The sequence below is a fragment of the Limanda limanda genome, chromosome 21, assembly GCF_963576545.1.
Source record: "Limanda limanda chromosome 21, fLimLim1.1, whole genome shotgun sequence".
NCBI classification, from domain to species: domain Eukaryota; kingdom Metazoa; phylum Chordata; class Actinopteri; order Pleuronectiformes; family Pleuronectidae; genus Limanda; species Limanda limanda.
This window is the reverse complement of record NC_083656.1, coordinates 1,328,430-1,350,205: the sequence shown is the minus strand read 5'-3', so window position 1 is coordinate 1,350,205 and position 21,776 is coordinate 1,328,430. Positions and strand designations below refer to the sequence as shown.

The following is a 21,776-nucleotide window of genomic DNA, read 5'->3' as shown; positions in this document are numbered from 1 at the left end:
TCTGGTTCTCCTGACCCAGCTGATCCGGGTTCTCCTGACCCAGCTGGTCCGGTTCTCCTGACCCAGCTGATCCGGTTCTCCTGACCCAGCTGATCCGGGTTCTCCTGACCCAGCTGATCTGGTTCTCCTGACCCAGCTGAACTGGTTCTCCTGACCCAGCTGATCCGGGTTCTCCGGACCCAGCTGATCTGGTTCTCCTGACCCAGCTGATCCGGGTCTCAGCCTCCCGGAGGAGACGAGCTGCAGCGGACCCGCGATGCTGAAGTGAGTTCTTCATCAGCTGTTGTGTTGTTTGTGTTGATTATCGGTCAAACGTGGACTTGTTTCATCTGAAGAGCTGAGTGTTAGTCCTGGACCCCCCCCCCCCCCCCCCCCCAAGTGGAGTCCAGGGGCCGAGGCAGGGATCCAAACCCTCATCGGGGCAGATCCGTGTGAAGTCCCTGTTGTTTACATTCAGCTGCTGGGTCGGAACCATAGACTGTGGTCGGAACCGGTCGGAACCGTTCCCCTGATGCACAGCTAGCCAGCTAGCATCTGCATGCTAACCTAGCTCACCACAGCTGTGTGTGCTTCCACTGCTTCTCCTGCAAGTAACGGGATCTAATTCACCTGTCGTCATCCACAGGCTCGTCCCCTGTGGCTAGCTGAGCTAACAGAGCTAACAGAGCTAACAGGGCTAACAGAGCTAACAGGGCTAGCAGGGCTAACAGGGCTAACAGTGGTGGTAGATGGTTGTTTCCAGGGGCTGTGAACCTTGTGTTTGTGTTTCTACTCCTTAGCAACAGCGACAGAGATGTGCTTAGTTACCTCACTGCCCTTAGCAACACTAACCAGGTTACCCAGCGTCACCAGTGACTCGCATGGTTACCAGTCAGCTGGTAAAGCACAGGGAAGTGACGTCAGATAAGATGTTGGATCCTTTATTAGTCCCTCCCTGTGTGCAAATACACTGTGTAACAGCTTTAAAGAGGAAATATTCAAATACAAACTCAGTAAAAGGTTTTAAACCAGCTGAAAAATACAATGTAAACACAAAGTAGCTACACATAGAATAGAGATTTGTACAATGTACACAACACTCAGTGGAACAGTGTTGTTGTTGTCATCCTCTTACACTAATGGCCCAAGTGATGGATTCTGTACAGTCTGGTGTATGATGACGTAATCTCTCGGGTGAAGTTTTCTGTAACTGTTGTGTGTTCAGTAGTACTCAGTGGTGCAAGTAACAAAGTACAAATACTTCGTTCCTGTACTTAAGTAGATTTTTCACATATCTGTACTTTACTTGAGTATTTATTTTCCTGAGTACTTTTTACTTTTACTCGTTACATTTGAACACCAATTTCGGTACTTTCTACTTCTTACATTCTCAAAACTGTCTTGTTACTTGAGCAGCGGAGGTTAGCGCAACACGGGCTCTACGCACTAGTGCATTACTATTTGAGAAATATAATATAAATATATAAAGACGTTTTGGCGTAACGTAACGGAAAACGCAACAGGAAGTCGCCAATCTTTGATATTACACGTTCAATCACGTTCGATCATATCAACTTTTAAATGACGTCTTAGACCTACGATAAAAAGCATTTTTAATTTTGGTACTTGTACTTTTACTTTTGATACTAAATGTCAACACCATATACTTTTGATACTTAAGTACATTTAATATGAGCTACTTTAAGACTTTTACTCAAGTCATTTTCTGACGGGAGACTTCTACTTTTACTGAAGTCACTTTCAGGTAAGATATCTGTACTTTTACTCAAGTATGCCTTTCAAGTACTTTATACACCACTGGTAGTACTCTGCATGCTGTCACACTCCTTTTGTGTGCGACCTGCAACAAGGTATTACTATGTTGTGAGTAGTTTCCTGTATTTCCTTGCAAGCTCAGAGAATACACACACACATGCATTGTGGTTCTGATGAACACAACCGTCGCTCCACACTTTGATCTCCTTGACTTCTGGAGGGTCTTTGATCAAACCTTCGAAGGACTCATCAAAGGATGGGGTCTAGTCTGGATCGCTTATGACATCATTGTGATCAGATAAGTCCTCTTCATGGTGTGGATATGTCTGTTCGGCATCTTCAACCACATCAACGGGAGTGTGTGAGGTATTGTCCTCTCCCTCTGAAACCGAGACTTGGTTCCTGCTGCTTCATCTCTTCATCTCCCGTGGATGAGGCCGGGTCGCTGTCAGAATTGTCGAGTGCATCTTCTACGAATTTGTACAGTGACAAATGTGTGATCTTTCTGAAAAACCTTCGAGGCCTTGTGGTCACTTGTAGTCAGTGGTGGGAAGTAACGAAGTAGAAATACTTTGTTACTGTACTTAAGTAGATTTGTCACATATCTGTACTTTACTTGAGTATTTCTTTTCCTGACCACTTTTTACTTTTACTCGTTACATTTGAACAAAAATATGTGTACTTTCTACTTCTTACATTCTCAAACTGGCTCGTTACTTGAGCAGCGGAGGTTGACGCAGCTCTCTCTCTCTCTCTCTCTCTCTCTCTCTCTCTCTCTCTCTCTCTCTCTCTCTCTCTCTCTCACTCTCTCTCATCTAGGGTTCAAAATTTGTAAAATTATACATTACATACATTATATTCATATTGTTGTTATAATTTTTCAGTCAGTTGGATTGTTTTGTGTCTGTATAGGATTACTATAAAAAGCACTTTGCATTTTAAATTTTGGTACTTGTACTTTTACTTTTGATACTAAACTACATTTCAACACCAGATACATTTGATACTTAAGTACTTTTAATATGAGCTACTTTAAGACTTTTACTCAAGTCATTTTCTGACGGGTGACTTTTACTTTTACCGAAGTCACTTTCAGGTCAGATATCTGTACTTTTACTCAAGTATGGCTTTCAAGTACTTTATACACCACTGCTTGTAGTAAGCTTCATCAGGGATTCCCAGCTAGGGGTTCACAAGCTGCCTCTAGACACTTTCATTAAATAAATACACAAAAGTAAAGAGGATCCTTTGTGATTCTTTTGTGACACAATCTTTCTTAATTAGATCATGTATTGTGGGAAAAAAATGGACACAAGCTGTAGATGAAAGTGGCCGTTAGTCCCTGTGTTGCTGTGGTTGAACCCTCTGAGTCCTGATTTCCTCTGACCTCCATCCCATTGTCCTCTCCTGCAGGTTTTCAAAGGATGCATAAGACACGCAGCCCCTCCTCCATCCCGACAGGCGTCTCCAGAGATGCTTTGGACCTCAGCTTGTCGGGCTCCCAGCTCTCAGTGTGCAAGAGACCCAGCAGCGCGTCGCCGGGGAAGTGTTTCTCTCGCTCCGTGTCGGTCTCCGTGGCCGGGGACAGCCGAGGGAAACGCAACACCCTGGTGAGTCGGTGCTCTGCCACACGTGTGCTCCTGCTCCGGCAGCAGAGCGGAGCTGAGGATCGTCTACGAGTGTTGAGATTAGGGTTGCAAAATTCCGGGAATATTCAAAGTGGGAAACTTTCCATGGGAATTAACGGGAATTAACGGGAATTAACAGGAATTAACGGGAATATATGGGAATTAACGGGATTAAACAGTATTTACAAATGTACACAGCCTTTCCTTCTACATTGGATGGGGTGAAATGTCTCCACACATGAGAGAGTGCACGCGGCATTGTTCTGTAGAATAAGATGAGAACAAAGTTTGTAAAAAAACACTAATGCAATGCCAGAGATATAAATAGTTAGCTGAACAATTGGAATCGTCTGTAAACATATTTTACAATTGATGGATAAATGAATGGAAATAGTCTAGATGAACAGATGAACAATCCTCAATCAGCATGCTAATATATTTTCACAGTAATATCATGGAAACTTACCTGACTAGTCCTGCACTCTACAGCAGGCCTCAGTAGCCCTGCTGTAGAGTGAAGCATGCTGGGAGTTATCTGTGCATGTGATGGAAGAATGCACAGTGGAGGGTTGAAACTCAACGTTCCATACATCTTTAAAATAGAGTTTTGAATGATGTTTTTATTGCTCAGTTTAATTTGCATAGTTTTTTTTTTTTTTTAATTCCCCAAATTCCCAAGCTTAATATACCCGTGGAAAGTTTCCGGAAAGTTTCCGGAAATTTACCGGAAACTTTCCGCCCCTTTGCAACCCTAGTTCAGATATCCCTTCAAGATGCAGGAATGAGAGACATCTGTCTTCTCAGTCTTAGTTTCCTCCTGATATGAAGAGTCAAATTCTTTCAACAAGCTTTTTTAAATCCGCAGAGTGATGTCAGCTTCGGTAGCTCCCGCTCCATCAAGAACCTGCGGCGCTCCAACAGCACCACGCAGGTCAACCAGCAGGTCAACCAGCAGGTCAACCAGCAGGTCAACCAGCAGGTCAACCAGCAGGTCAACCAGCAGGTCAACCAGCAGGCCAGCATCAGTCTCAGGTAGGAACACATCCCACAGTCACCAGCTCACCACACGTGTTGTACTGACCATCCATATGTCCTCTTATTTCTTTGGGTCAAACCTTTTTCCTCATTCATTCTCACTGACGTTGATACAGGTGCTCTGCAGAGGTCGAGCTCTGCTCCCCAGACGACCTCTACAGCAGCATGCGTGTGTCTGAAATATGAAGGTCATGTTTGTTGTGAAATGACAGGAAAGAATGTGTGCATCTCAGATGATGTGAGTCGGAGCGTCCGAGGCAGCGCTCCTGTTTCCACGACGAATCTTTGTTGTAAACCCTGTGGCCCAGGCCGCTGCTCGTCAGGGAGCGGTGAACAGCTGGCAGCGCCGGAGCGGCAGCGGCTCACACAATGAGAGCTGTGGTGGCGCGGCAGCTTCTGCTGGAGGAAGAGAAGCTGGGCGCCTGTTGCTAGGGTCGGGGGGGTGGGGGGTGCAGGCACTTGCTTTGTCCCAGGTTCGAGGGGGAGGGCCCAGGACCTCTGGGTCAGGTTACCCCCCCCTCCACCAGGAGCCAGTGAAAGGAGAAGTGTGCACGCTCTGGTTCTATTGTCCGGCAGCTGCCGCCATTACCTCCCCCCCACCCCCGGCCCCCCGCCCCCCCGCCCTCTCTGCCTCTCAGGATGCACAGGGGCTTTAAATCTAAAGACATTCTGAATACCCCCAATGCCCTCCCCCCCCACCCTGTCCCACAGTCTCAGAGACTCCAGGGCTGGCGTTGGGGGGGGGGGGTCACTCACCACCGTGCTCCTCACTACTGCCCCCCCCCACCCCCCACCCCCCTCCCCGTGCTCCTCTCTCTCTTGCAAAGCACAAGTAGAGGAATGTGCTGCCTGAATAGTGTTGTCAGATTGCTTTACATTGGGCCAGCTGGCTTGATCCCCCCCCCCGAATACTCAGACACACACACACACACACACACACACACACACACACACACACACACACACACACACTCACCCACCCTGCAGCACAGACAGCACCAGAGGTCAGACAGGAGGTCACCCTACATCTGTGCCGTTTGAAAGACGAGTGTCAGACCCTGGAGATCAACATACGTGTGCACGCACTCACATGGGATCCACAGCAGAGTCCCCCCCCCCCACAGACCAGTCAGCTGCTGTGGTGGATTCCAGTGCCTGGGGGGGGGGGGGATGAGACCGGTTTCTGCAGCTGTCATTACAACATTTAATCACAAAAGCTGCAACTTACCACGTCGAGTGGAGCGCCCTGCTTTGTGTTGAGATGTGTGATTGTGTGTCTCTGCTAAGCCCTTGTTGTGTGACACTCAGCCCTGAACAGGCTGTTCCCCCACTTATCAGGACACATTGGACTTTATTTTCTTTGCCCACATATATACCACAGTTTTTCAGATTTCATCCTCCTCTTGTATCAATGGTTCTGAGATTTCTGTTTCCACCAGTGATGATTTTGATTTACTAGTAAACAGCGTGGCTCAGTATAACCGGGTCCTGACCTGTGATTGGCTTGTTGGCTCCTCAGTCAGGAACAGAGCCAGGACTACCTGGCTCTGTTCGACAGCAGCGTGGACGGACGCAGGAAACTGTCCAGCCTCAGCCGGGCCTCACCGGACGGAACCACGTGGAACGTCCTGGTATTTGAATCAATTTCTTATTTGGTCATTTATACATATGCTGGCTATCATATTAGAGGGGGTGGATAAAGTACGAGGATGATAACAGACAATTTTATTTCTTTAATTCAATTACCAGTTAATCTCTGTTACTGTATATATGTATATATTTTATTTTATTTTATTTTATTTTATTTTATTTTATTTTATTTTATTTTATTTTATTTTATTTTATTTTATTTTATTTTATTTTATTTTATTTTATTTTATTTTATTTTATTTTATTTTATTTTATTTCTTATATATTGTTGTTTTTTATATTAGAATATAAAAGAATTCTGATTCTGATTCTAATCTGCAGTTTTCCGACCAGCTTAAATTTTGTATTTTTGCTTTAAAAATGGAGCGGCCGACCTCCTGAAGCCTCATTGTGTATTAACTCTGCGTTTCACATCTCAAAGGACGACCAGCCCAGAGCTCTTCCTGTGCACCTGAGTCCTCGCAGCACCGGCAGCGTGGACTCGCCCATCAGCCAGAAGAAGAGAGCGCCTGGAATAGCTCTGGCCGCCAACTTCACCGCCAACAACAGGTGGGCGGCGTCTTTGACACATTCCCCGTGCTCGCACATGCACGCTCACAATATTCCAGGTAGAAGAGGGACGAGTCCAAAACCAGCACAGTCACTACCTGCACTGCTGCATTCTGGACTCCTGCCTCTCGTGTTTCATACCTGTGGATCACAGCAGCTGATACTGCCTTCAGGAATCCACCCACACACATTTTTTCACATTTATGTCAAAGAACCGTGTGGGCTGACTTTGTAATATGATGAGAATTTGTGTCACAGCACGTACAGTGTGGGTTACTGTAAGGCCCTGGGGGGGGTGAGGTGAGAAAAGATGGCCGTGGCCGTTCTCAATACTTCAAACTGATACCCGCACATGAGGGACTTCCATGAGTTTGTGAATCGTCTCCTGCAGGGTGTCATTGTGCTTTTCTGTTTTCCCCAGGAGCAACAAGGGAGCGGTGGGGAATTCTGTCACCACCATCTTACACAACAACTATTCTGAGAAGCCGCTCACGCCAAAGAGCTCCAACCAGAAGCCGTCCTTTAAGTATGTGGTGCACTCAGTATAATCGGTTGCCTGTCGTGGTTTCAGAGATTTTTTATTGATAGGGCCAAGCCAAATGTAAACTGCAGCTGCATTCATGAGAAAGTTCTTGTGTTTAAGATCAGTTGGTTATTTATCTTTCTCTCTCAGTAACATCCTGAAAGCCACAGCAAACGATGAAGTGTCACTGGAGAACGGCTCCCTCACCAAGTCCCAGAAGAATTTCTCCTCAGCATCTTTAAGCCCCAACAACAGATCTCCGGTGTCGGCGCTCCACGGCAGCCCGGTCCTGCTCCGGAGGAAGGAGGTCACTGAGGAGGAGGCTGAAAGGTTGGAGCCGTTAATGATGTTCTTCATGAGTTGTCACTGTTGTTCTGTGACTCACAGCAGTCCTCTGTGTATTTGAAGGTTTATTCAGCAGGTGAACCAGGCAGCAGTCACCATCCAGCGCTGGTACAGAGCCAAGAGACGACACACAAACCAGGCAGCGCTCAAACGCATCCTTGCTGGTAAAAGAAAGGTATCCATCTGTCCTCAGGCTGCTGCACTGCTCACCTTTCATTCCACACAGTCTCAACTGGGTTTATCTCACCTGTTTGTCTCCTGGTAGGAGTGGGAGGAGAGAACGGAGGAGGACAGTCGCCTGGAGCAGCCGCAGAAACGGGACGAAGACAGGAAACGGATTCGTGAGGAGAAAGCTCGTCTGGCTCGTCTCGCTGCCATCCAGGTGCCCACCTCTGATTTACTGAAGAAGTTAGAAGACATGTTTTCAAAACTGATGCATTAGAGACGACCACAGCTAAAATCCTCAGTCTGTGTCGAGCCCCAACAACCGCAGGGCGCACACTTCCCATAATGCAGCTCATGCGGTTTTTGTTTGACCCTTTTTGGTTGGATAACATCTCTGAAATTGTCATGTTAGAAAAAAGATTCTAGTCCAAGTGCTGATTCTCCAGTGGTAATCAAATACTTGTGGAACTTAATGGACGTTATTAAAGGAAAACAACCCACACAGGCGTCACGTTATGGTCTATGACACTGTCCCCTGTCTCTCCCTGGTGGTGTGGTGCAGGAACTGCAGCAGAAACGGTCCCAGCGGGTCACAGAGGTGCAGCATGCGGCCGAGCCGGAGCTTGAGAACCAGAGGCCGACCAGTGGGGTTGGGAGGAAGAAACCACCCAAGATTTCTCTGCCCATTAAAAGTCCAGCGTCCTCGCCGAGCAACAACAGCCCCGTGTCGCCCACTGTGGTCAAAGCCAAAAATACAGGTGTGTTCTTCTCTAGGAGCTTTGGACTATCACCTGTGTTTAAATATCCACGATCATCTTATTTCATCTTTAAATTGATAAAAATCCGTTGTTTCTGACGGGCCTCCTGATGGTTATGTTTCCACAGACTCCAATTTGAACATTGTGGCCGACGTAAGTGAACTGAGCTTCAGAGCCATTTCTCCTGCTCCGTCCAATCCCAGAGGTTCTCAGTGTTCCCAGGTGAATAATTCTTTAATCCTAATGCTTCACAATCACAAACTCCATCCCACTCCTGATATTAAAATCCTCTTTTGTCTTGTAGGAGCAGGAGGACAGGGCAGAGGAGGATATTTGTCCGGAGCAGCAGAACCAGGAGAACGACAGGAAACTGGTCCGTAAAGAGAAAGCTCGTCTGGCCCGTCTCGCTGCCGTGCCGCTGATCACGGCTGATGTACGTACCTGCCGTGAACTCTAAGTCAGGGTTCAATGATTGTTTCTAAAGTAAATCAATCGCATCACACTGAGTTTGGTTCACAACACTTTTGTGATGTGTTGCAATGTCTCCCTCTGGTGGTGTGGTGCAGGAGCTGCCACAGAAAAGAACCCAGCGAGTGGCAGAGGTGCATCACGCGGCTGAGGTGGAGAGCATGAAGCCGGTCGGTGTGATCGGACGAAGGAATCAGACCAACAGAAGTCCCGCCTCTCCGAGCAACATCAGCCCGATGTCACCAACGGACATCAAAACCAAGAACACAGGTCGGAACGCCGTGAGCTCAACGCCAAACACATCTTCATGTGCAGTTGAGGTTACTAAAATCTGATGTGAGAGAATCCTGTAATAAACCTTCTGGTCAAATGTTTCCATAGACACCAATTTGAATGTTGGGTCTGACATAGCGGAGCTCAGCTTCAGAGCCATTTCCCCGTCGTTCTCCAATCGCAGAGGTTCTCAGTGTTCCCAGGTACGTTATTATAAACGATCAAAGTTACTCACCAGTAATTAAATCAGTTTTTCTATTTGGTCCTGTCTTAATTATATGTGTGATGTCCTTACTCCAGGAGGCTCTGCAGAGGTCTGTGAGTGTGGAGGAGCAGCGTCAGGGAGCTTTGTCCAGCAGAGCTCAGTCTAAAACCACGCTCAACGAGCTGCTGGACACTCTGAAGCTGCTGGAGGACAAGCCCGAGCGGCTGTCCGAGCCCGAGCGGCTGTCCGAGCCCAAGAGCTACCACAAGGAGAAGTACGCCTGGATAGATGAGGTCAGTCTCAATGTTCTTAGGGATGAGTAGGGTTGCAAAGGGGTGGAAAGTTTCCGGTAAATTTCCGGAAACTTTCCGGAAACTTTCCATGGGAAGTTTAGCTCGGGAATTTTGGAAAAAAAAAATAAATACGCAAATTAAACGCTGAGCAATAAAAACATCATTCAAAACTCTATTTTAAAGATGTATGGAACGTTGAGTTTCAACCCTCCACTGTGCATTCTTCCATCACATGCACAGATAACTCCCAGCATGCTTCACTCTACAGCAGGGCTACTGAGGCCTGCTGTAGAGTGCAGGACTAGTCAGGTAAGTTTCCATGATATTACTGGGAAAATATATTAGCATGCTGATTGAGGATTGTTCATCTGTTCATCTAGCCTATTTCCATTAATTTATCCATCAATTGTAAAATATGTTTACAGACGATTCCAATTGTTTGGCTAACTATTTATATCTCTGGCATTGCATTAGTGTTTTTTACAAACTTTTTTCTCATCTTATTCTACAGAACAATGCCACGTGCACTCTCTCATGTGTGGAGACATTTCACCCCATCCAATGTAGAAGGAAAGGCTGTGTACATGTGCAAATACTGTGCAAAGACCTATGTTAAGAATGACACAACGATGCAGAAGCATATAGTCAAGTGCCCAAAGTTTCCTCAGGGCTCAAATCAGCCTATGACAAAACAAAATGTTTATATTTATGTCTGTATATGACAAGGTAAATACAGTTAGTATAAGTTACCCACAACATTTCCAGTTAATTCCCGTTAATTCCCGTATATTCCCGTTAATTCCCATGGAAAGTTTCCCACTTTGAATATTCCCGGAATTTTGCAACCCTAGGTATGAGGAGCTTGTCTTCAGTCTGCGGGTTTTCATCGCCGAATAAATCAGCAATAAACAAACCTGCACTCTTCCTGTCTCTCATCTAAAGGACGGAGACTCCATCTCTCTGACCACCGACAACCTGGAGCGCCACAGGCAGCTGAGTCACCACCCGGCTCTGCCAGACGGGGGCGCCCTGCTCTCTGAGGCCAAGCTGCAGAGCATCATGAGCTTCCTGGACGAGATGGAGAAGTCTGAACAGGAGAGACCTCGCTCGGTCACCTCAGGATCACACAGAGAGGTCCGGGCCACTCTTCATTCCTGTTGTGTATCAGTGTGTCCCCATCCCAGGAACATCTATTTGCCATTTATAAATTAAAATAACCCATCATTAAAAAACGTGCTGACTCTACCTGTGTGTTCTCAGGCTGTGTTGTCTGAGGAGGAGCTGGTGGCGGTCGAGCAGGCGTCGGGCCCCCCCGGCTCCGACGCCACCAGCCCCATGATGAGAATCAAGCTGGAGCTGGAGGAGAAGAAACGCAGCGTGCACATGCTGCAGGCGGCGCTGGTGAGGAGCTGCACACACCTCGCAGGGAATTTAAACCGAGCGAGTGATCCTTGATCCCGGTATTTTCCTGTAAGTGACCACGAGTGGAAGTTTGTTGATGGTCTCTGTGTTGTGTGCGTCAGGCCCAGCAGAGGGAGCTGACGCTGAGACTTGTGAATGAGACGGAGAAGGAGCTGAACAGGAACCTCCATCTCCAGAAGGAACAACACGAGTCCACCATCCAGAGACACCTCACTTTCATCGATCAGGTACGTGCAGTGGAAACTCAACACGTCTCCTCGCTGGCTTCTTCTTCCTCTGACTGTGGTTTGCAATCTGCTCGTCAGCTGATCAACGATAAGAAGTCCCTGAGTGAGCGCTGTGAGGGAGTGCTGGGCGAGCTGAAGCTGGTGGATCAGAAATACACCAAGCAGATCGCACAGATGCAGGAGCAGCATGAAATGGTGAGCTGGAGGATGACACCAGTGATTTAATGTTTCCCTGAAGACGCAGGAATCCACCTCTTTGTATCTCCCACTGCAAACAGCTCCGGCCGCTCTGCCTCTGCTTTGCTTGGTGTGTGTCTTGCTTTCTTGCTGTGTTGCCTTTTGTTTAACTGTCTATTCTCTGTTTTTCTCTTCCTCTTCTTCGCTGTCTTCCTCTGTCCCCGTCGGTTTGTCTGTATTTTCTTGGCCTTAGGTTTGGCAAATTCTGGGTCCCTTGTGCGAGGTAACTTTGTTTTATTTTCCTCGAACCCGTTCATCCATTGACTCGATCGTCTCTCTCATTCTACCACTTCTTTCTTCATTTCATTTATCCCACACAAAATCTCTCGGACAGTGTGTCTGCATGTGAGTCCCCTCGGTCTTTTCTCATCTCTAGGTTTAGATTTACAGCTTTCAGGGTTTTATCTTATTCTGTAAATCGTCTTGTCTCCACTCTCCTCTTCCTCTTGTTTCCTTTGTGGTGTTTCTCAATTTGAGATTTGATCTTTTAACAAACTCAACTTACCTTTTGAATTTGTTATGGTGTGAAAGCTGAATCTGGGACAACATCCAGTCTCTGCTCTTACCTTTCACCATCATTGTTCCTCGTTCTTAGAATTTTCTGTTATTTAGCAACCAACTGCAGAGTAGATGTACTACTTCCTGTTCGTACCACACGACCTGTGTACATTTTCAGCTGTGTTAGTGTGGATGTAGCCTGTGTTAGGATGTAAACATTTAATCTCTACAAACCACCTCTCTTGTTTTAAATGATATAAATGCTGGTGTATTTGTTCTCATGACTTCACTTCACTGTGTCACCACCATAACTTACTCTCCGCCCCCACTCCCTTCATCCCTCTACAGGAGATCAAGAAGTTAAAGGACCTAATGAGCGCCACGGAGAAAATACGACGGGAGAAATGGATCGACGAGAAAACCAGGAAGATTAAAGAGATCACTGTGAAAGGTAGTGAAGCCTCCGAGTGGAAATCTGGGATTGAAACTTTTATTTCCCAACAGAATCCTGCAACACACGTCAGTGATTCAGCATAATTCTATCCCCTCATTGTGGTGATGCATTTGTCCCTTTGGTTTGTTCATTCTCGACCAGTTTTCTGGAAGTAACTCCCTGAAACACACTGGGTTTATTGTTACTGGGATGACCTGATACCATCAAATGTCCCAGTCAGTTGTCAGGAAGCGCCGATGACATGTTTGTACAGTCCCAGCTCTGGAGATAAAGAACTGTTTGTATTTCTCTACAGCCCTGTGACCAGCTCCAGGTTGTTTATGGCTTCAACCAAAGTTTAGACGTGACTAGGAGGTCGGAGGTTAAGAAGCAACAGCAGGCGGAGAGTGGAGCGCTGGTGGGAGGGGCTAGAAAGAGCGATGGGATGTGTAGGAGGAGCTTTGAAGGTCAAACGAGTGAAGAGGAATGTTATGGCGTGCCTGAGGTCGGAGGCAGATGATTACAGAGTGGCGTAGAAAGTTTCTGAATGTTAGAAAGACAGAGAAGGAGAGGAGGGAAGAAGGAATGTGAAATAGAAAATGTTTATAGGATTAGGAAAGCAGAGCTGGGACAGAGCGGGTGGTAGGAGGGTCCGGGGGGGCACCAGGCATGTGACCAGAGCTGTGTCAGAAGCCAGATGGGTCGAGGCCGGTCAGATCCAGAGGCCGGTGACAAAACACATCCAACTCAACACGGAGAGTCACACACATGTAGAGACACACACATGTAGACACACACACATGTAGAGACACACACATGTAGAGAGAAGCTGTGATCCTCAGGAGCTCCTTCCTGTTCCCTCACCTGGACACTGAATGGAGATGTGTGACGCTCCTCTCACAGACACACAAAGTCTTTGTGGATAAGATTTCACTTCCTAAAGGTCCGTAGCTGGAGTGAGTGAGCGAGCGAGTGAGTGAGCGAGTGAGTGAGTGCTGAAACCAGAGAACCTCTCACCCTGGAAGTGAAGCCTGTTCCTGAGGTGCAGCACGATGTGAGAGACCTGGTTCTGATGGGACTCTTAAAGCCTAGAAGATGAGAGCTGCACCACGTTCATTACTTGTATGAAAGTGTAGTTAATTTGAACTCTGTATATACACGTCACATATGTTTCTCTACTGAGACTTTGTTCTTGTTCTTCTCAAAGCAACTCCCTGAATCTCAATGTGCTTATTGTTACTGTGATGAGCTGATTCCATCAAATGTCCCTGTCAGTTTCCATAAAGTGCTGATGATGTGATTGTACAGTCACAGCTCTGGAGATAAAGAATTATTTTCATTTCTTTACTGAAAACACGACCTCTGACACGACCTTCACAGAGAGAGGTTGAGGATTCAAATGTTTAGTTTCTTGGCAGAGCTGATAAACTGCCACGGTCAGACTTTATACGTACGCCATTTTTTTTAGATGGTTTAATTATAGTGTGTTGGTTTTCTGACATGTAAAGTTGTCCGAGCCACAATGTAATGGTTCATATGAAGTGTGATCATGTGATGCAGAGTAATGGGGAACGCAGGGGACACCATACCAAATATTGCAGGAAGACACGTCAGAAATGTTTGTATTTCTTCACTGAGTCATCTACTCTCGTTCTCACCAATATGGACCAAAAAATGTAAACTGCCGTACAGGAATCTGACTCGTGAAAATACAAATAGATCAAAAACACGTCTCCTCTCTGCTCCTCTGCTCCCAGGTCTGGAGCCGGAGATCCAGAAGCTGATCTCCAAACACAAACAGGAGCTGAAGAAGCTGCGGACGCTCCACGAGACGGAGCTGCTGCAGGCGGACGACCAGGTGGCCCAGCGCGTCCTCCGCCAGTGTGAAGAGCTCCGCCAGCAGCTGGAGAAGGAGAAGGAGGAGCAGTGTCAGAGAGAGAGGGAGCTCACCAGGCAGAGGTGGGCATGGCACCTCATTGTCACTCACACTGGCCTCCTCTGCCTATCCATGTTTGCGTCATATAATTAAAATGTTCCATATGAAAACACTGTCGACAAAGCAGCCTTTGTTGAGCTTAATGTTTTCAGACCTGAGTGACATGGCCTTCACTCTTCTGTTGATTCAACATCTTCATCAAGCAACGCAAACAGGAAAGAGAGAGAGACTGAGAAACAACCAGAGGCCGAGAGAGGCTTTTCATTTCAGGTTACATGAGGAGAGACACAGCAGAGTTAGTGAGTCCAGCACATGGAAGGCTATTAGCGGGTATTCGATAATGAGTCCCTTGTTTGTGTGATCCACCCATGTGTACTGATGATGCTTGTTTGTGTGATCCACCTGTGTGTACTGATGATGCTTGTTTGTGTGATCCACCTGTGTGTACTGATGATGCTTGTTTGTGTGATCCACCTGTGTGTACTGATGATGCTTGTTTGTGTGATCCACCTGTGTGTACTGATGATGCTTGTTTGTGTGATCCACCTGTGTGTACTGATGATGCTTGTTTGTGTCAGGTATGAGAAGCAGCTTCAGGAGGAGGAGCTCTCCCTCCAGCAGCAGAGGAGGCGTCTCTCCAAGGAGGTGTCCGACGAGAAGGAGAGGCTGGCCCAGCTGTCTGCTCGGTGAGGTCAAAGGTCATCCGTCCCTCTCCCTCTCTCTGTCACGGGAACCTGAAGAAACAAAGCAAACAAGATCTCACAGAAACTGGTTCATTGTGAATTCTGCTCAGAACTGATCTTTTTAAATTTTGAAAATATGTCTCTTCTGCAATCCTGCAGGAAATATAAGAAACACTTTAAAAATGTTAAAGTAAATAAATCAGCATGAGCCAGTGTTAACCAAAGGTAAAACATTGGAATATATACGTTTTATGTGTATATTCAGATATATAAATTAAGTGTTTAATAATATGTTTCCCTGTGAAACTTGATGATTGTGACTGCCTGTCTCATTCTGCAAAACTTAGTAAATATATATCCTGGAATGTTTTCATGTTCCAAAGAGTCCTGAGTGAATCGGCTGTATTTTACAGCGGAGTTACAGTTATGTTATGATAAGTGTTGTGGTTCTCAATGCTCTTGGCTCTTGTCTTTGTCTCGCAGGCAGCGAGCGGAGCTGGAGGATCTGAAGCGGCAGCTGGAGGAGAACAGTTCTCTGGCTGCACGAGTGCTCAGAGAAGAGCTGGAGAAAACCAGACAGGAGCAGGAGAGGAGGCACCAGGTGAGGAGTGTGGACGGTGCAGAGGAACGTGAACTTCAGGCAGTTGTCATGTCTGCAGCACATTCACAGAGTGTGTGTGTGTGTGTGTGTGAACAGGTGGAGATGAAGGCATTACAAGAACGACTGGGCATCGACAGGCAAACCTGGGAAGGAAACTACAAGAAAAAAGAGGTTTGTTGATGCACTGTTATGAGTCGGTGCCGCCTGTCCAAAGCTTCTCTGATGGAACTCAGTAGCTCCTCTCGTGTTCACAGTCCCGTGAGTCACAGCCTGTAGATGTGACCTGGTGCTCTCATTGGGCCCTGGAGGCATCTGGCTGGATTATTCATTCTTGTGTCAAATTGGCAGAAATTGGCCAAAATTTTTCTTTTTCCATTTCATGTTGGGATTCCGGTACATTTCCAGCTTTGTGGAGTGAGAGCGACTAGTGTCATGCAACTCTCAATTTTTTTATTAGAGGAAACTGTGATGGGGTTGTTAAAGCGTGATCTTTTATCCTTTAAGAGATATGAGCCAAACTCAGTTTAGTCAATTAAGAATTTATTTAGGAGACAATGAACAAGTTCCAGCAAAAGCAATGGGCTTCCAGTACATTAGTTGTATCAGAGCGCCTCGAACATCCGGGGTCTGTCCATTTTATACAGTAGATCTTCGTTCCTCCTCCTCGGAAGTGCGCACGCGTAATCCATCCTCCTGGCATTTGGAATACGGAAGTAGAACAGGGAGACACTCCCAATGACACTATAGTTGCTAGGCAACCTGTTTACTTCAAGAAAGGTCCTTGAACCACAGATGCAATGTCGGCCAAAGGTGTTTACAATTGGAGAAAAGATTATTATGTTTCAGCGATATCAAAACAAACCTGACTGTGTAAACATTCGGATCCTCGAAACCAAAGCAATGAAACAGAATTAAGTCAACAACGTCACTCTGTCTGACCTCCACGACTTTATCAGACAGCTTCTGGAACTCTATGTGAGTTTAATGAATCTAATGAAATTATGCTTTAATACAGAAGTTAGAAATGAGATCAAGTTAACGTTCATTCTTAATTTGTAGATTAAACCCTAGGAAGGAAAAGGTAATTATTAAATAATTTGTACCAAGGCCTTATATCTAACTAAAACTACTCCTATCTTTATTTGGTTAAGTTCAATCAGCTCAGACTATAGTTAAAAGTTTGAAATTCTCAACAGTGTAGATCAGATCCGCTGAGGAAGAACCGAGTAACTTCTACTCACAGATGTTGGTTGATAAGTAAAGAATTAAATCGTCCTTCAGAACCGCCGTCATGTGTATTTGTGTGTCTATAGGAGGCGTGGCTTCTGAGCCGTGAGCGCGAGCTCAAAGACGCGCTGCGACGAGAGCGCGACAAAGAGATCGAACTGGCCATCTGCACGCTGGAGGACGAGACGAGCAAGGACAAGGAGGAGTGTGAGAGGGCAGCCGACAACAGGTGAGTGGCTTCAAAGACAACTTTCCACGTCCTCGGTCAACGTGCTTCTTTTTCTGTTTGCAAGTCCTGGCTGTGTGTGAATAACGGCTCGTTGCTCTGTTCTCAGGGTGAAGCGATTGGGCGAGAAATACGAGTCTGAGGTCAGGGAGCTGCAGCGCTCGGAGAGGACGGCTGTGGAGAAACAACAAGAGCTGAGGAGGCAGCAGGCGGACACGGAGGGAGAGCTGATCCGACTGCAGGCCATGCTCCGACAGAGAGAACAGGAGATGGAGGACATCACACAGGTAAAGAGAGAATCCCTGTCATTTTTAAATGGAAACATTTCACTACAAAACAGATTGAGACTTGGAATTCATGTGACTCGTCTCTGCAGACCAGGGACAAGCTGTCGGACGAGCGCAGCCGCCTGGCCGAGGTGATCAGGCAGGAGTTCGCTGACAGGCTGGTGCAGACGGAGGAGGAGAACCGCCGGATGAAAGTGGAGGTGTCAGAGGTCAGGGCCAGGCAGCGGGTGGAGGTGGAGAGGGTGACCAGGGAGAAGGAGGAGGAGCTGGCTGAAGTCCATCAACGGTAAGCTGCAGGGCGAGAAGATCATGACTTTATGAATAGGGTTTATTTAAAGTTTTAAACCAGCTAAACAGAGTAATCAGTGAATCAGACTCAGCAGAGAATCTGAAGTCTTCTGTGTGAGAAGGAAAAGAGGAACTTGAGGCCGAATTATAGTCGGTTTTTACGCACGCACGCACGCAGCTTCTACGGACTCGTTTTGGTTTAGAGTTCCCCCACGGTTGCGCGTGTTGCAACGCAATTCACCGCCAGACCACTAGGCGGAGTAATGTTTTTTGTTGAAGTCGGCTCTTCTTCGTGTGTGGCACACGTTTATTTACATCGCCACGGCGGCTCCTCAGAGCCTATTTCTGGCGGACAAATCCTCCGGTCAGTGACGGGTTATACTAGTGTTTATAGTTTTGGATCTTTTCTGCCTAGTGCTCTTCTGTTTTGGTCCATATTCGTTCTTCTAAATCTTCCGTGGTTTCCGCAGTTTCCGGGCATGAAACCGGAAATGCGACTCCGGACGGGATGTAGTAAGCAGACCAATCACAAGCCTTGCCACTGCGTGAGGCTCGCGTCGCTTTGTCGTATAGTCAGAAAAATTGGCGGACGCACGCAAGCCGCAAGAGGGGCGTGTTGCGTGTCTTGCGTGCGTAAAAGGCCGACTTTAAATCGGCCTTCAGGAAGCACGTCGGTGTTCGTCTCCACACTTTTCAGAAGTGATGTCGGTCAACTGGCTCTTCACAGGCTTCTGTCTGAGGTGTGAACAGGAATGTTGGCACCTGATTTAAAGACACAGTTGAACAGGAACAAAAGGTGGAAACTCAAGCTCTCCGCTCGCTGCCACTTTCTAAGAGAGTGAGTTGAATGGAGCTTTGGAGGAATCGTGAAAATGACCTGATTTATATCTACACGGAATTAAATGTGGCTCTAATCAGAATCAGAATCAGGTTTTATTGGCCAAGTAAGTTTACACAAACAAGGAATTTGACTCTGTGTGCTCGCACAGAATACACATTACAAAACAAACAATGTATATTGCGATAAATATTAAACAGTATGATACAGTAAGGTTGAAGTAAATAAATATAATTAAATATAATAAAATAAAATTCCGGGAGTAATTTTACAGTGGTATTTATACAGATCCAGGGTTTGTCAGGCGTGTTCATTTATCCTAAAATATGAGAGGAGCCGATCCGAGTTATTCATAGCTATGGACAATTATCACAGCCTATGCTAATTAAGTTAGCAGTAGGAAGTTGAAAATGGCCCCGAACAGCTGGGGTTTGGTATAATTATAACAGTAGATTTGATGTGATTGGTTATGAAATATTTGGAGGTGTGTCAACGCAAATCACTTTGGATCTCCCTTATTGGTCCAGCCGCAGTCCCACGCCTCTTTTCACCGAATCCAGGAAGTGACATAGCAGCAGCTCTCCGTCATGCTCCTACGCTTCTCTGCCGGTTGCTAGGCAACTCTATCCAGCCAGTCTGATGTTGTCTCCTAATTTAGCCTTGAGTAGAAAATGTCTTGCTCCAGCCATCTCTGCTGCAGCATGTGAGCCATAACAAACTCTCTAGACTCTCCTATCAGGACAGCTGTGAGACTGACCATCGTTGTGACTCACATATATCGCAAATTCCAAATATTAAATAGATTTAAGAGAAAGGATTAAAATAATGATTTGTATACGGTATTATTCCTGACTCAAACTGCTCCTATCTTTATTGTTAAAAGTTCAGTCAGACACCACCTATAGTTAAAAGTTGGAAATCCCAACAGGTTGTTGCAAATAAAGACAAAAACTAACAAGAATCCAAATGAAATGTTTAACTTTGTTTTTATTTATTACAATAATTAATTGAAATTAATAATTAATTGAAATTAATAATTAATTGTAATTAATAATTCAAGCTTGTGGCCAAAAGGAGGAATAGGAGGAGGAGGAGGAGCATGTGAAATAAGGGATTTCTCTTCTTCAGGTCATGTCTGAAACCGGTCACATAATTAACGCCTCTTCTTCTTCTCGTGCTTTTCCAGCGTGAAGGCGGCCATCTTGAGGAAGGAGGAGACGGTCAGTAACCTTCGGAGGCAGCACGAGGTGAGAGGCGGAGCTCTGAAGTCACAATGTCTCTGATAGGAAAACACAGCGTCTATAAATACCCCCCCCCCCTCTTCCTCTGACAGGCTGCTGTGAAGAGGGCGGATCACCTGGAGGCCCTGTGGGAACAGCAGAGGAAGCAGCTGCAGGAGAAGTGACTGACGGGAGGACCCGGCTCTTCCCCCCCGGTGGTCGTCCCCCCTCCGCTGTGTCGTCTGATGCTGTTTAGTTTTCGCTGCAGGACTGAACCTGTGTAGCTGCAGAGGGTTGAACAAGTGACTGAACCTTGTCCTTCCTCATATGCAAACTACACAACAAACGGTGGAGTGCTCTGCCCCCCCCCCCTGTCAGACATGAAGGAATGTTTTGTGTTAGATTTTCCCTGATTCAAATTCCACAGCCCAGGTGGAACCAGACAGAGGGATTGACTCCTCGCTCTTCTTCTTCTTCTTCTTCCCTGTACCGAGGAGGACTGCTGCTTTCTCTTACTGACTGAACTCCCCCCCCACCCACCCCCACCCACCCCCCTGGCTGCGGTTGGGGGGGCAGGAACGCCTCCATGTTCCCCACAGAGCTGCCACGGAGAACAGTTCCAGATGTTCCTGAATCCAGCCCAGGCCTGCCCTTAATGTGCTGAGTCATGTGTTCTGTCCCAGTGCCCCCAACCCCCCCCCCCCAACCAACCTGGAGACAAGTGCTAATTACAGGATCCATAACCCCCCCCCCCTCTACAGCCCTGTGACCAGCTCCAGGTTCTTTATGTCTTCAACCAAAGTTTAGATGTGACTCGGAGGTCGGAGGTCAACAGCAGGCGGAGAGTGGAGCGCTGGTGGGAGGGGCTAGAGAGAGCGATGGGATGTGTGGGAGGAGCCTTGAAGGGCAAACGAGTGAAGAGGAATGTGATGGCGTGCCTGAGGTCGGAGGCAGATGATTACAGAGTGGCGTAGAAAGTTTCTGAATGTTAGAAAGAAAGAAAGAGAAGGAGAGGAGGAGAGGAGGAAGAAGGAATGTGAATAGAAAATGTTTATAGGATCAGGAAAGCAGAGCTGGGACAGAGCGGGGGGGTAAGAGGGTCCGGGGGGGCACCAGGCATGTGACCAGAGCTTTGTCAGAAGCATTACATTACATTACTACTTTACATTACATTAAATTATTATTATTACAAGCTGATGAGCATCAACCATGAGGGAATGAACCCAGAACAACAAGAATCAAGAAAGAACCATTTCTTCCAAAAAGCAAAACTACAAAGTGCTAAGTGACATGTAAGAGCTTCTTAATTAATTATAAACTTACTTAATGATTAACTTTTATTCAAGTTATAGTCGGAAGACGTTTGTTTTTAATATGCGGCGGAAGATGTGTAAACAGTCGTGATTTCTTTGAGTGTTGAGCAGTGAGGGAGCGTGTGACCAGGTCCTGGATGTAGACCGGACCCGATCCGTTCAGGTCCTGGATGTAGACCGGACCCGATCCGTTCAGGTCCTGGATGTAGACCGGACCCGATCCGTTCAGGTCCTGGACGTAGACCGGACCCGATCCGTTCAGGTCCTGGACGTAGACCGGACCCGATCTGTTCACAGAACCAGTGAAGGGAGCGGAGGAGCGTGAGTGAATTTAGGTTGAAGACCAGTGGAGCTGCTGGTTTCTGGATGAGCAGCAGCAGGTCCACCTGCCAGGAGGGGGGTGCACTCATAGATATATATAAAGACTAGATGTCTCGTCTGCGTTGCCGGTCAACGGAGACGAACGTCCGCACATGGCGGACATCTTGCTACAGGCAGCTCGCTCACCCATAACCTTGTGTTGGTAGTGGTACATAACCATAACTTGCTTTTAAACGGTTTGGTTTGTTATAAACGTCAGAGATGTAGATATGAAACTGCATACTTATGAATAATTATGTTATTTTCTAAAAAATTCAATAATTTTTAACATACCAGTCCGTTTAAAAATCGGTTGAAAATCGAGCAAGTTAT

At 46.6% G+C, this 21,776-nt stretch overlaps 1 protein-coding gene across 1 annotated transcript; it reads left to right on the top strand.

Moving 5' to 3' along the window:
* Positions 1 to 150: 150 nt before the first annotated feature.
* Positions 151 to 20,259, top strand: cep131 (centrosomal protein 131). The gene is made up of 29 exons (XM_061095037.1): positions 151 to 264; positions 3,169 to 3,365; positions 4,249 to 4,415; positions 5,938 to 6,049; positions 6,490 to 6,617; positions 7,039 to 7,143; positions 7,291 to 7,470; positions 7,549 to 7,660; positions 7,751 to 7,867; positions 8,213 to 8,408; positions 8,536 to 8,630; positions 8,713 to 8,841; positions 8,975 to 9,146; positions 9,258 to 9,352; positions 9,450 to 9,647; positions 10,590 to 10,781; positions 10,908 to 11,048; positions 11,171 to 11,296; positions 11,375 to 11,491; positions 12,380 to 12,482; positions 14,222 to 14,423; positions 14,979 to 15,086; positions 15,567 to 15,684; positions 15,781 to 15,855; positions 16,998 to 17,140; positions 17,247 to 17,424; positions 17,514 to 17,710; positions 19,737 to 19,797; positions 19,884 to 20,259. Exons 2-29 carry the CDS (start codon positions 3,180 to 3,182, stop codon positions 19,953 to 19,955), a joined length of 3,825 nt encoding a protein of 1,274 aa, XP_060951020.1. The 5' UTR covers positions 151 to 264; positions 3,169 to 3,179; the 3' UTR covers positions 19,956 to 20,259.
* The last annotated feature ends 1,517 nt before the right edge of the window (positions 20,260 to 21,776 follow it).